Source organism: Ochlerotatus camptorhynchus, unplaced genomic scaffold (genome assembly GCF_037179485.1).
Source record: "Ochlerotatus camptorhynchus isolate MF236.1 unplaced genomic scaffold, CSIRO-AGI_Acam_v1.1 ptg000558l, whole genome shotgun sequence".
Lineage (NCBI taxonomy): Eukaryota > Metazoa > Arthropoda > Insecta > Diptera > Culicidae > Ochlerotatus > Ochlerotatus camptorhynchus.
The window spans coordinates 34991-50725 of NW_027041041.1; the positions used below are offsets into that span (position 1 = coordinate 34991).

At 35.8% G+C, this 15735-nt stretch overlaps 2 protein-coding genes across 3 annotated transcripts in view; both read right to left on the reverse strand.

The window, feature by feature from the left end:
* Positions 1-6964, reverse strand: part of Med (Smad/Smad4 homolog Medea) — a 38965-nt gene extending 32001 nt beyond the window's left edge. The window contains exon 1 of one of the 2 annotated variants that reach the window (XM_065236628.1): positions 6003-6964. In XM_065236628.1, the coding sequence (XP_065092700.1) occupies positions 6003-6063 (61 nt within the window). In that variant the 5' untranslated portion in view covers positions 6064-6964. The remainder of the gene's footprint in view (positions 1-6002) is intronic. The other variant, XM_065236629.1, reaches the window with a different exon arrangement.
* Positions 6965-11378: 4414 nt separating this feature from the next.
* On the reverse strand, positions 11379-12493 carry Unc50 (Unc50 RNA binding protein). Its single transcript, XM_065236634.1, has 3 exons — positions 12109-12493; positions 11984-12049; positions 11379-11922 (listed from the first exon to the last, which is right to left on the reverse strand). Exons 1-3 carry the CDS (start codon positions 12359-12361, stop codon positions 11426-11428), a joined length of 816 nt encoding a protein of 271 aa, XP_065092706.1. The 5' UTR covers positions 12362-12493; the 3' UTR covers positions 11379-11425.
* Positions 12494-15735: the final 3242 nt, after the last annotated feature.

Below are 15735 nucleotides of genomic sequence, written 5' to 3' on the forward strand. Positions count from 1 at the left end.
TAATATAATTGCGCATTCTTGTTTTTTTAACGGTTGATTTTTGTCCCAGTCTTGTCTTCTGTCGTCACTTATTTTGTCATTTTATCTTGTGTATTAACCCCAACTTGTCTAGTGTATTGTGTCAACTTGTGTATATTGTCCTTCACCATCTGTTTTAAACTCTTTCTGTTACTCTGTTATGACTAATTTATATATAATAATTATTTAATATCAATTATAGGATAATATAGTTATTTCTACTAATTAATGAATTATTGACAATTACCTCTCATGATCCTTGGCCCCACTATACTTGTATGGTAACATGAAAATAAAAACTCTCACATATAGAAGTTAGACCAGAGCTCGGTTCACAAAGCACAAACTTTTTAAGGTTTCTGTTTAGTATTGTTCCCATCGCCTGGAATGCACTCGATTTTATCTATTAAATAGAACTTCTTAGGGAGAGAATCTCTTGGATAATATTACACATTTCATAATCTTGAGAAATCCTGCCCAAGACGTCAAAGACTTATGATTTACAAAAAGTAGGATGCGGTAGGATTACATTTTTTTGAAATACCACATTAAAGGCGTTTTCACATTTTTTGCGTATTATTGGTGCGAGTTTTTTTTAACTAAGTGTGTGCTTATTTCCAATGTACTATGACTAGAAAGTCATCTCGTTTGTTTTTAGTAAACCAGATCTGGAAACCAAGGTTTTAAAGCATTCTATAAGTCCAAATTATGGACAACAAGGTTATGATAAAACGAAAATTGTTATTCCAAAATGTGGAAATAATCCTCTGGATATTTATTTCAATGATGACCATGAGATAGATTAAAATGAGCGGAATAAAATGGTCTTTGTGCTGAAAATAGCTGGAAATGTCTTAACAAGCTTTCGAGGGACTGTCATAAAAGCGGGAAAATCTCTGTTAAAATACATATAAAGTAACAGTAAACCGTCAGTAGAAATGTTCATGACTTTTAAATCGAGTTTCTATGACCCGCATAAGCCTTAAATTACCTACTGTAACTCATGAAATTTTACATACAATAAAGTCCTATCTATTTCTAAAATTTGGTGGTGCTCAAGTTTCATAAGTTTTGTGCATTTCTTAAGTCCATTATGCTAAACGACCACTATGCTAGGTTATTTTATACCAAATGACATTCCCCCTGTATTTATCTATACACTATACGAAAATTAATTATGTTATTCATGTGTTCCACTTACACATTTTTGCCAAAACATTACACATTCCATTAGACATAGGTCCTATAATAATACATAAACGGCATGTGTGACCATTTAAACATTTCATTTGACACATGATTTGTTTTGTAAGGCGTCTAGTTATTAGTTGACTTATACATTTTAAGAATAATCAGCAATATAAATTTGACTAAAGGTATAAGGGGTTTTCTATCCGTGTACCTAATTATTATAACACGTGTGATTAAAGAGTTATAGCTTAAGGTGATTCATTGTACACAGCAAAAAAATAATTTTGATATCACCTCAAAGTGGATGCACTACAATCATGTCGAAAATATGGAGTAATATTACTTGCTAAAAAGGACAAAATTATCATTAATACAATGCATGAACTGACGTTACGCTGCTTTTACTGCATTTGTTTATTTATGTGGTCATAAAAATTACACGAAATTTTTGACATAATTGTAGTGCATCCACTTTGATGTGATATCAAAATTATTTTTTTGCTGTGTAGAGTCCACAAATGGCCGCCACGTATGCCATAGATGAACTTCCACTTCGAATTTTCAATTACGCAAATCTCGGAAATCAGTGCCCTATTTCATTTGAAATTGATACTTCATGTATGCAGTGCAGCAAACGTGGAGTAACAATTTAAATGTTGCACGCGTCGTAGAAGCTGATATTTGTGCACTTAAAATTTCGAAATGGTTACGAGAATAATGATGTCACAGCGAATCACCTTAAATAAACAATCAAATATTGAGTTTGTTTTTAATGCCGCGTAAGGGTATAAACCGCGAATTACCTCACCGCTAAATATTGATTGTGCTACATTTTCCCGAATGTTGTTTCCCCGAATGTCACTTCCCCGAACGCCATTTCCCCGAATCCCAGACAAACATATACCCCATTTCCCCGAATGTCATTTCCCCGAATTACATTTCCCGAATGTAATTTCCTCGAATGAAATCCAAAAATTTATAAAATACTTTGACTGTATGTATTACATTTCTATGGTTGGTTTCGCGAGCATTAAGAAGACATCTTTGAATATTACAACAATTAACCTTAAAAGAACAGCTCATGATAAAAAAGGGAAAATCTCTGTTCAAAGTAAATCAATCGGGCGAGAGTTTTAGTGAGGCGGCGGCAGTACCAGAAGTGGAAGTGTAAAAATTGGTAATATATTTTAAGGAAATTTTCCCTTATTTTATTCATGAGCAGTTCTTTCGAGAACTTTGGCAAAACTAATATCGATGATTTGACGGATTGGTAATAATTTTTTAGGAGATTTTCTCTTCTTTTTAAATTTATTTATGTGATTTTCAACCGTAGATGTATTTTATCCTTCTTTTATAAATGTTTTTTCGAAAACTTTCTCAAAACTTGTGAGATTGACGGTTTGACAAATTGGTAATGTATTTTGAGGAAATTTTTCCCCCTTTTATAAACGAGCAGTATTCCGGGAACTTAGACAATATGTGAGGTCGATGGATTTAAAAATTAATAACATAGTTTTACGAGATTTTTTCTTTTATAAATTCAAATCGAGGAATTTGGCAAAACTTGTGAGATATATGATTTGACAAATGAATCGAGGAATGCTGTGAGTTTTACACTCACAACTACTAACAGCATAGCGCCACCTTCTATGGACAAAAAGTTAAACCGAAAAATAATGTATGCAGATTTCAATATTTTTACTAAATTTTCGTTTGTGGAGGCGAAACGAGAAAAAATATTTGGTAGGGGTGTTGCGCCATAATATAAGCCACCTTCTGTACCAATATTTTTTTTTCAAAGGGCCAAGAAAAAGGCTTTTTTTCCGATTTTCTGCGTACAAAACAAATCGCCATAACTTCTGTTTATTACTGTCACCTGTTGAAATTTGGTTGCAATAATTTCCGAAACAAGTTTTGCTAAATTTCCCGAAAGAACTGCTTATGTAAAAAAGTAGGAATAAACATATTTTACCATTTTGTCAAACCATCGATCTCTCATGTTTTTCCAAAGTTCTCGAAAGAATTGCTCATAAATAAAAGAAGGCAAAACTTCCTTAAATTTATAATCAATTTGTCAAACCGACGATATTTTGCCAAATTTTTTGTGCTCTTTGGTTTTGGTCTGTCTTTTTGGTTTTGGATTATTATTCTATATATAAAAATGAAAATGCTTTTAACGGCTCAATACATTAATATAGGGGAAAGAGGGGCATAGTGAGCATCATGTGCTTTGGCAATGCGTTTCTAGCTACTCGAAGCAAATTAATTGGTAGTTGGGTTAATCTCATAAACCTTCCATTTGCATGGCTTGAAATTTAATCTGGTTTGCAATCTGCTCACTATGCTCAAAATATAGTAAGAAAATTGCCAGCAATAACGGTTGGAAATTTCCTAACTTTTTTTTCGAGGATATGGCATTCGGGGAAATGGCACATTCGGTGAAAAGGGCATTCGGGGAAATGGGTATTCGGGGAAATGGCGTTCGGGGAAGTGACATTCGGGGAAACGACATTCGGGGAAATGTAGCACAATCCTAAATATTATACACTGGAGACAAAAATGTAGAAATGTATCAAAATTGAATAACTCCTGTTCGCGTTAACTTTGTTAACTTTGCTACACATCTCAACAATCCATGTTTAGGAAGTTAATTTCCAATCCCCTGGGAAGTGACCAGAATTTGACTTGTGTCAAATCCATTATGTTCTTCAATGTTGGCTATTACGTCTTAACTGTGACTATGCTGATAAGACAACAAAAACGTTTGAATTCGTACACAGAAAAAAGAAAGTCTGAATAATATCCTAACTGGTCTGCAAGTCAATTTAGCTATAGATTATAAATTCAACATTTGAAAGCCCATGATTCTCGTTTGATTTGATGAGTCTACTGATGGTTTTGACTGATGGCAGATTTTGGCCACTTCCACGAGCGTCCCCGGAAAATGTCGAGGTAAGGCCAATGTGGGCTTAGGCACTTTATTTAAATCCCCAACGAACATGTTTTTTGCATTCTCATGTGCTTTTTAAGGAACTTGATCAAATCTAGACTAACATTTGAAAGGGGCGGAAGAGCCAAAATGTAAACAAACCATATTTTGCCACATATGGAGAGACCAATAGATTAACATTTGAAAGGGGCAGAAGAGCCAAAATGTAAAAAAAAACCATATTTTGCCACATATGGAGAGAACAGTTCACAAACTACTCGATAAACACGAAAAAGTAGAAGAAAATATAATTTTAAATCATCAAAAACGTTTCCTTTAACATGGCGTATTTCCAATTTTCAACTCTATGATACATCTGGTTGTTACGCCTTGAACCAAAACTACGAATTATATTGTTTTAATATGCAAAACGTACTGATTATGTAGTAACTAGTCACGCCCGATTCATTTGAAATGCATCTGATTGATATTTCACGTGTAAACAACGAACAAAAAGAAGACCAAAAAATCTCCAGGTATAATTCAACTCTCACAAAATTTGCGAACGAAGAACCAAGGCGGAACAACAAACAAAAAATCCCGAGGGTATATTTCTACGGCGTAGGGTTTTTGATCTAATTTCCGTCCTACTAAGAACAACCCGCGCTTTACCTCTCTTTTCTGAACGAGTTTAAACAATCGAACAATGGAATATTTATGTCAAAGATGACTTGCAAATTTATTCACCTTTCCATACGTTTCGTTGGATTTGATAAAGAGTCACAAATTGTTGAGATATTGTCTAAAATCTAACACTGCTTCTTGATTCTAAAATCGTTCTACGAGTTTCAATTCCGTCCCAACGCATTGAAATGCCATTAGATTTTCTTCGTCCTACGGATAAACGTAGAAAAAGAGGATTCACTTCTTTTGTTATGAGAACAATGAGCGTAAATATTCATACAATGCGCTCTAACAGGATTTATGTTGTAGCTAATGAACTAACGCATCGGAACAAACCTATTATTGATTTGTGCACGGTGAAATCATTGATATTATTGATCTTTTCTGATCGATAGAACGGAAATGGGCGATTACGACGAAATAGCGCTCAACCCTATCACCAGTGTTGGCAGTTCAAAGGGTGGAAGATCCGGGGGGTAACAACATGCAAGAAATTATCAGGGCGTATGATGTTTTCTTCTCAATTCCACGGTAAAAAAAAAAGTTTTTTTTTAGTTTTTAGTGATGCACGATGATAGATTACACTATTTACTATATGTCAAGCTTATAAAATCATCCAGAAAATGGAAAGTCGTAAAATAGGATTAATTTTTAGGTCTTTAAAATTCGCAAGCGATTTTCTCGATATGGTGATTTTGGAATCCCGCCCTTTTCGAATGTTAGTAATATAGTCGTTCTTACATGAAAAAGTATCAGAAATCGAAAAAAAAATTCATATTGGGCAGGATACCTAGTGCAATTTGATTCCAAAATCTCTTAATTAAAAAAAAAATATATTTTTTTAATCGTTACGGTTCTTTCCTATGGCTGTTATATTAAGTGTATGGGAACAAAATTACTACACCTGAAGTTAAAGGGGTATCTTAGAATTGTTTAACAGTGTGAAAGTGTAGAGAAAAAAAAAACACGTAACAAGGGGGGAGCTTAATATTAACGTCTAATTTGCATATTTCCAAAATGTTCTACACACAGACCCAAGTTTCAAGGTTGCAATGAAATTTGCGATTACTTCCAGTTGCGATTCACGGTTAGTTCTCGGTTTTCCCTACTATACCTTTACTCAACGTTCATGTATGTTTATCAAATAAGTGACAAAAATGAGTATTTTAACAATACTTACTTTCTTGTGCAGGGGGAAGTCCCGCTGCATAGAGATGAGCACCGCCCGACAGTCCCACCATCCTCTCGAAGTCCTGGGTTAGACCCAGGTTGCTTTTGGTATCCACTTTGATAGGCTGTTATAATTCACGCGCACGATCTAATTGTTGAGTTTCTAGCTGCTTCGTTTGAACTAATTTGCAATGTGGCCCACTTCCTGATGCTGACGAATGCACCAGTAACACCATTCAGCACTATAGCACGGTCGGAAAGAAAAGACCTCTTGCAGCGATCAGCTCTGCCAGAGTAACAACACACAGTTGGATGTGGGTAGAACGAGAACTGCTTTCTCCACAGCAAGAAATTCACTTTATTTTCCTCTACTTCACACTATTTTAGCCCAATCGGCACAATGTTTCAAACAACAGAACTGTTATTGTTTTAAAACTTAATTTTTTCACAATAACCCGACCACTCGGTTTCAGAGGAAGGTCACTCGCTAGTACTTCAAGGCAGAACCTATGCAGACAAGGAACACTTTTGTGCATTAATTATTAAATTTTCTTCCCGCTTCCTTCTTCAGTGCTTCTACCGCCGGCCAGAGAGTGGACATAACGATGCCATGCCCTTATTCAATACTGCGCTGTGTTTAGCTCTGCTGCTGCTAGGAAAAGTACCACGGAGGAGGAAAAATACTTTACCCTCATGATTATTATTCTCTGTTACGATCGATTTTTTCTTGATAACGCCACTGCGAATTACAACGCAATACAGGAGGTTCTGATCTTTTTCACTACGCGAGCTCTTCGGCATCGATTTTTTTACGAATGCACTTGGAACCTGCAAAAATTCTCGCCAAAACTCATTCACCGCGAAACTTTGCTTCCTAGACTGATAGGATTTTTAAAATGGCGAATTGCTTTTCCTCAATGGAGCTTGGTACCTGTGTTCGCTTTTCTCGCTCAGTCTCACTTCTCGGATCTTCCGAACTGCTTTTATTAGTGTTGATGGCATTAGCTGACCTGGGATACTGCATTTACTCCAACGGCGTTGCTCAATAGCGTATGCTTGATGATAAAGCGAAAAATCTTCTCTACTATTCTTTCTCACGTGAAACTTCAAACCTATAAGGGGCTTCAATTTGACGTTTTAAGAAATTTTTTTAAATTCCGTTTTGACAATAGCAGTGATGCCATTTTTTTTTACAGCGAAGGATGCACTCAATAAATAATATAATAATAATTAATATAATAATACCATGTATACTCAATACACAGCAAAAAAAGTTGTTGAATATTACATCGAAACTGCTGCAACCAGGTCAATCCATCGGTTGTGTAATATCACATTGTACGATGTACATCGATTTTGCGAACAAAATTACATCCATTGATGTAATATTGTATCTGCTTTTTGCTATTACACCATTATTTCATACATCAGCTTGAATTACGTTGATCGATATTACATTTTTTTTTGCTGTGTAGACTCAATAATAAATTAAATCAAAAAAGCTTTAAAAGTAGGTATGCAAATCCTACTATTGAGTCCGAGCCATGATTATTTTGGCAGTATACCCGAAAAAAAATAACAAAAAAATACATTAAAAAACAATGTAACAATAAGACGAAAATTATTGTCTTAACAATGATTTATATTGTTACGTCTACAATAAATTTACCTTGATTTATGTTGTACAAAACAGCAAATTTCATGGTAAATGGAAAATTTACAATAAAAAAGGGGGGTTGTTAAGTATCTTAACAATGAAATTTTCGTGATTTTCCCATATAATTTTTTTTTCAATAACATTATATATTATTGTTATTTTATGGTTGGCGAATTTATTGATTAAAAAAATAACAGTGTACTTTAGAGTGTATGTGTTGACTTGACAGATCTACTTTATCGACTTTAAAAATAAATCGAAAAAATAGAACATTGTCCCGGGAAAGGAAGGGGGTGGTATTATGTCTGTTACGGGTGGTCCTTTTTTTACTGGTTATGGATCGAGATTCGATCCGGAACTTGTGAGAAATACAGGCCAACTCCCCTGCGCTCGATATCCCTAGATCACGGCTCCTTGGTGGTTGAGCGTCGTTGATAAGTTAATGAATTCGACTGGAGAGAATCGCCCATGAAATATGCTTCCACCTGAGAGTTCCTTCCTGACATCTTCAAGTGGTGGAATTTTTTATTATTATTGTATGATTATTGACTGCACGAAAAAGGTCTCCATTCAGCTTTAGAGAGGGTCTAGGATAAGATATGAGCGGACGCGGACTGCCTGGTTTTGAGCCAAACGAACTGTCAAAGCCAGAGCCATACGAGCAGCGCCTATCTTAATTACATTGGCAGTATTGCTGACCCTCTCATAGTCTGCATGCTTCAATCAGATTTATTTTTATTGTTCGTGAAGTAACCCACAATGAAAATACACCAATATTTAATGTAACAACAATTTTTATTGTAATAGAGTTGTTCATTATTGTTCATGATCGAATCATGTTAACAATAAAATAAATGAAAAATACAATAAAAATCATTGCAACAACATTTTATTATGTACATTCATTATACAGCTAGGTAGCAGTTTTGCCGTTTTCGGAAGAGTACAACATTATAACAAACATTTTTATTGTCGACAATAAATATTAATGTTAAAATTAATGAAAATTTCACTGTAATTTTTTTTTCGGGTACACTAATAAAATTCCCCACATTTTCCATGTCAAATTCCACATGATTTTCAAGTGACCACAGAATCCACTTAAAAGCACACATGAAGTTTATGAGTCAAATGAATAGTATGTGTGGTTACACATGACTTTTATGTGTACACATATTAAGTCAAGAGCAAATTTTCATTATGTCGTAAGTATTTCGGAGGCGAACCAGCCTAAGGCTGAAAGCCTCCTAAATAAAGCTAAATTAATTAATTATGTCGTAAGTAACATTCGCACCGATCCGAGAAAAATAAAGTTTTGTTTTGATGACCGAAAAGTTATTCCTATTTCCAATTAAACACATATAATCTCATAGTGATAGCAATGTTTAACATGTTTAGCCGGGTTTTAATCATACAAAGGCAAATCGCTAGCTTTCATGCTAAGAAATACTGGTTTTTGAGTCAAAAGTTATTATACGTCGTTTGGTGGCCCCTATTGTTGCTTAAGTCAAAGTGTATTTACCAGGATATTCGGGAGAATTATCAATTACGTCTCCTTACGTGCAGCCCATTCATCATTTTAGGACCACCGAAATCATCTTAGCAACAAACAGTTCGATTTATTCACTTTAATAATGAGAAAGCGAAACGACGAAAGTACACTTTTCACGGGTTTCTCAGTGCTGTTACTTAAGGCAAACGGCATCTCCATAGAAATCGGGTGACTTAAGTAACATCGAAAACTATTTTGATCGGAAGGTGATTACGTCAAAAAGCAATTCGACTGGTAAATAAATTTAAAAATGGGATGTGATCCTATATTCGTACAGTATATAGTGTAATAACAGGAGCATCGATTGACACTGATAGCTCGACTTTGTTTACCTTTGTTACATTCGACGTAATGAAAATTTGCTTTTGAAGTATGTGTCCGACACATAGATATCATTTGTTGATCACATTGCAAAAATTCATATGTGGGACACATAATAACAATCTTTGAAATTTTATCAGTGTATATATATACAGATATATACCAACAATCAATACGAAACTAACGATTTTAAATTGGCTCACTACTTGACTAGCCTATTGGTCCTAAGCAAACGATTAACGTACCCCATTCTAGTCGAAATTCTAGTACTACGCAATGTTTGTTTTGATTCGCTATGAAAGTTTGACAGATAAAATGAGGGGTTATTGGTTTTTCCTATGTTTCGAGGGGTGAATCGATTAGCTTGGGACCGAAGAGAGTACCAGATGTGAGCCAAAAATATGAGCACGTTATTTCGGGACCTTTCAGCCTTAGAGTTACCTCTATGGTAGTATTACACAACCGGCGGAATGACCTCTGTGCAGCTGTTTGGATGTAATATTCAGCAACTTTTTTTCTGTGTATAGTCATCCCTAATAAAAATAACCATAAGAGAGAGCTTAACCGTATTAGGCCTTATGAATAAAAAGTGTCAAATGACATATTCACCCATATTCGTTCGTTCGAACCGTATTTTTCATACAATTTTTATTTATATTTGGTCGAACGAAAACGAGAATATGAGCTCTATTATGTAATAGTACGTTCAGACCCTGGTTCAGACTATAGCTGATATCATGAAATATAGGCTGTCTTGCAATGAGCACTCATACATAGGATTTCCAGTGAAAACTAGATGTATGAGGGAAAATCTCCTAAATAGAGATAATATTGTTATTATTACAATAATGCTCAGTTCACACCCTGGCAGGCTGCTGCCTACCGATCTGTACTTAAGCCAGGCATGAACCTACGGAAATTTAGTCGTGGCCTATGCTAGACCGTATAGCATAACGACTTTCCTTTCACTAGCAGGCTTTTTGGTCCCACTAGCGTCCGATTAGGGGATAGTAAGAGATTGAAAGAATAAAGAAGAGAGATAGAGGATTTTGTTGTTGTGCTAGAAAAAAAAAGAAAAAAAAAAGAACCGGCCGGCTTGTTGTGCAACATCAGGTTTGTTCGCTTTCATTCCGTTCCAAGGGGCAACGTCCATCGTCGTCGTACTCAAATACACTCAGGTCTTTTTTTACACGGGGGATGCGTACCGTGTGAAAAAAACCTACGAGATTTTGATTTTTCACATGCTTAAATGTTTTTAAAAAATCGGATTTTGATGCCATTTGTAATTATAGCATGCTATGGTCCATATAGACATATTTTAAAAATTTCTGTATTTACACCAAAAATTGTGATTTTTTTCTAAGTATGTCGTTCGATTACCTATAGCTTGAAACGGATAATGTGAAAAAAAAATCTCCTAAATAGAGATAATAATAATAATAAGATGTATGAGAGCTCATTGTAGGGCCTTATTACGGGTGTCACTACACGGTGATAAGGAAGTGATACTCATAATAAGAGCCGTGATTGCCGTACAAATCAAATGGTAATCACTTCACCGTGACGACAAGTGACAAGTTTTCACCGTGAAGTGACATCCGTAATAAGCCCCTATATGCCATAGTCTGTACGGTGTATAAGCAAGGAGCTGGCACCCCTATCTCTACTTATAACAAGTAGCCATAGCGAGCATAGTCGCGGGCCCACGCTCTGGGCCCGCTTAGATTAATATGTGATCACGTTTTTATGCTGGCTTCGAAAAGAAGGCTGTGTGTCAGGCCCTTGGGTATAAGTCGTGACACTCGACTCCACTTACATAATGGGTGATTGTCTTGTGAATAAAATCGGAACAACAATTTTCAGCTGTGATATACCATCATACTCTTTATTGCAATTGTATCGTCTACAAAACTCTATAGTGATAGAAGTACATCAAGGATGTGCTCAAATTCCAGCGAATTATCAACGTAATAACATAAAATAAGAAAAGCAGTGGTAGTGTAACTAAAATTATTCGGGTGTTCTTCAAATTTGGTACAACGTTGTAGCCAAGGAAGGTGATATAGATGTAGTAACTCAGCGCAGCCAGCCACATCGTATTACCAATGAAGGTCGATATAAACCAGTCCTGGCTAATCAACGGATGATAGAAGAAAAGTTGAATAAAATGCAGCAGAATCAAGGGAGGGAAAAATGCATTCAGATGTACATCGAACGCGTAACCCCATTCCACATCGATGTCGGATGCTCGATCACGCAGATAACGGTTCGTCACGAACCAAAGCAAGGTAGCAACGACCATTCCGCAAAGGATACAATCCACAAATACAACGTACAACAAAAACAAAATACTCTGTCCAATTCCTAGGCTCAGGACCCAAGCGAATCCAAAGGATGTTACTGAAAGCAAACCGATAGTTGTTAATTGAAACATCGGCTAACATGTATGATTTAAAATTACCACATAGACAGCCCACCAGCAGCACCAGGAAAGCCGGGTCATCTCTGGCGAATTGAGATTTGGTTTCTGCAATAGATCCGAAATGAATCGAAATGGAATAACAGTAAACCAAGCAGCAATCTTACGTTTCCGGTAGTTTACATTTCGGTAAACTTTTTTCGGAGCTATGAATAGGTACAGCATTTGCCATAACGCGAACTCGAAATCCATTTGATCAAACTTGACAAAACGACGGAGATACTTGTAGCTTTTGTTGGTGGCGCTCATGCAGTCGTTCTGATAGTTGGCCGGCGGTGGCAATGGTGATGTAGTTCTTGATGACATCCCCAGCAGGGAACTGTTGGTGCGCGAAGGTGTCGGAGAGGTGGAGTATTTCATTGTTTCCGTCTATACGATGGAACATTCACTTTAATTGAAGATTGCTCAAGTTGAATTTATAGTTTAGCTTTCTTAGTTTTCAAAATACAATAAAGCATAAAATATGTTGAAGTACTTTTTGCACTTGCTGCTACTCACATAAATACTAAATGTAAACAAAATATTTCAGGAATTATCCAATGTCAAAAGTGTATATCGAGCTGAACAATCCCGGAATTGAAAAAAAACGCTCAGATTTTTGTTGTGTTGGTCTTTCGACTGGCTACACTCAAAATATTTTCAAATCTTCACGGAGAAAAAATACTACCCAAAATTTGAGTTCTTTTTACTTAATATTGACTTCAGCCTTTCACTTGCACTCGTTATTGTTGTCAAAAAAGGAACGAGAAATTCGACCCAACGATATAGTTCAGCCCAATAAGTTTCGTTTGAGTAAATTGCATATTCTCAAATTTACGTGAAATGAACTTAATTTTGGGTGGAATATACTTAAGAGTAGGTAATTTGTTTGCTGGTGTTACATGGAAACTACTATATGCGATTTACTCAAATTTGGTTTATTGGGCTGAACCCCGAAATTGAGGGAAAAGTACTTAATTTTGGGTAGTTTTTCATCTCCGTGTAAATAGATTAAAAGTTACGCAAAATCGCAACTCTCCTGACCGACGCATAGACGAGTGCACGGATGGATTTGAGTTCACTCACTCGACAAAAAGTGACACAACAGCGGGGCCCTGTTTACTAAAAATGAACACATAGGTGATTGTATGATATCGTAACACGCATACGGATTTTTAGATTTCGGTCCCGCACAGTAACGCGGTGAAAATTTTTGCAACGATTTTAAATACGTTATCTAATGTGCGGGTTTTGTTCAGTTATTTTATTTTCCATGTCTTAAGCACTAATCAATAACAAACAACAAATTAAAAGACAAGTAAATTAAAGAATAACGTTTCGATCAATAAGAAAAATTACTCCTTCTTCGTTTCTTCTGTTTCATCTTCCTCTATCTCCTTGAAAATTGCACAGAGAGCATTTACTATGGCGCGCGTACTGTAGTGGGATGTTTGATATGTTGAGATTTCAACAAACTCAACAAATTTGATCAATCCCGGTGGTACCTTCGTTCCAAGCACGGTGAATGATTTGATCAAAACGTCAATAATTGCTCGTGCCGTGTTATTTTAATTATGTTACTCATCCTTCCGATTGGCGAATGGCGAGGAAGCAGTGGAGATGCCTGCTCGGATGCCTGCTAGATGGACGGGAGGGATACCTGGGGGATGCTGGTACCTAGAATACGCAAAACAAACAATAAATCGGTGTGATTTTATTTGATCTGGTTTGTAATTCAAAGACATCAGCTTTTGTAAACAAAACATCTTGCGACCTTTTTTTCGTGAATCAGACCTCACCTACGCATACCAACACTGCTATCAGATAGGGAAGCTTTCACAGTTTTGCAGGGGTGAGCTCCGATCCATGAGAAAAGGCCGCAAGATGTTTTGTTTACAAACGCTGATAATGTCTTTTCAATATTTTATCTTGAATTCATTTACTCACCGGGGTCACCGTTCCGGAAGGATTGCTGCAGGACAGATGCCAGCAGGATGTTGCGATGGGATTGGCCACTGATAGCAAGAATTAGGAAATATTTATAAAAAATCAGTATTTGACGACGGGTTTGCATACGAACACATAAGTGAGGTTAATTTTTGTTTGCTTCACCAGCCAATTTTTATATTTATTTGTTAAGGATTATTAATAGGCAATTATACTCACCCTTCGTATTAGTCGTCCTTGAAGTGAAATTCAATTATTAAAATTTCGGTTTTCTACACACGGTAACCAGCGTAAACACATAAATGAGTAAAAAAATACACATTTTTTATATTTATATGCAGCTGTCAAAAAATGTGTAAATTTGGAAATCTTAAAATGTGTAAAAAAATACACATTTTAAGAATGTAGCACCAATCAAAAAATGTGTATTTTTATACTCATTAATGGGTAAAAATAAACTTCAAACTTTGCTGCATCCTGTTTCGTTGACCGGCCTTCGGCCGCTAAGCAGTGATTAACAACAGTGAAATTAAGGAACTAAGGTCCAAACTGGACAGTGCAGATGGACAAGCTAGGGTAAGTGATTTATATTATTTTCATAGCTAAGTTTAAGAAGAATTTTTTTTTCATAATCAAGGTTTTCATTGTCCGGTGTCTGGCTGCAATGAGTTCCGTGGCAATCTCGTTAAGGTTAAAACTCATATAAAGAGATAAATGTGATAAAGATAAAGGAGATAATAAATTATTATTGTATCCGAGAATTCTTTATTTTATCAGTGACACAAATAAGAAAACTCCGAAATAAATAGAAAAAAGCATGCTTTCCCATCGTATTCAATTTCTAGAAATGATTACTTTTTACACATTTTGCTGTAAAAACCGTTATTGAAAAATGTGTAAAAAATACTCTTCTATTGACGTTTGCTGGGTTTACACATAAATGTGTAAACGCAGTTGACACATTTTATGAGTAGGCCCATTTTTTCACAAAATGTGTGAAATTTTACACATTAATGTGTTTACGCTGGTTACCGTGAGAGGTACCAGACATGTTTTGTAGTTGGAGGTGAACCAGCCCCAGGCTGAAAGCCTCCTTAATAAAGTTAAATCAATCAATCAATGTTTTGTAGTGTCAGGTACTCTATTTTGTAATCTGTGAAAGGGAAATCTCAAATCGAGTGTCAACAAAATACATGGCATGTTGAGAGATTGAGCTCGTGAGAGAGAATTACTTTCTCAAATTTGAATTATTTTGGCTCTCTGGGGACTGATAGTAAAGCAGGTAAAAATGTATGGGGAAAAATCATTTCTATTTAATTGTAGCTTGTTTAGCATTAATTTCCGGGAAAAAACTGAACGACAAAGCCCTTGAATAATTTCTTTAGGTGGTCGTTCACTTTTTTTTGACCTGAATATGCACCGAAAGCGAATTATTCCCACTTCTCTCAATTTCTATATGGGGATTTTTATTACTTCCTACCAGCAGAACAGCGCCATCTCTGTGAAAAATGGTCGAACAAAATGATTAATTGACGAAATAAATAAATAAACAAGCACTTCGACAGTGAGCATTCATAAGGGCGTATACGCGATGATCGATTCTCTTCATCGATTTTCTCTTTTCTTAATAACTCGCAAGATTTAACGTTTGTCGGTGCGTTTGTTGTTGCTTTTGAAAGCCAATACAACCTATTACAACTCTACATTGAACAAATTCTACAAAATTGTTTCGCTTAGCTGTAGCAATGCAAAGAGAAAAACGATGAAGAGAATCGATCATCGCGTATACGCCCTTATGCATGCTCACT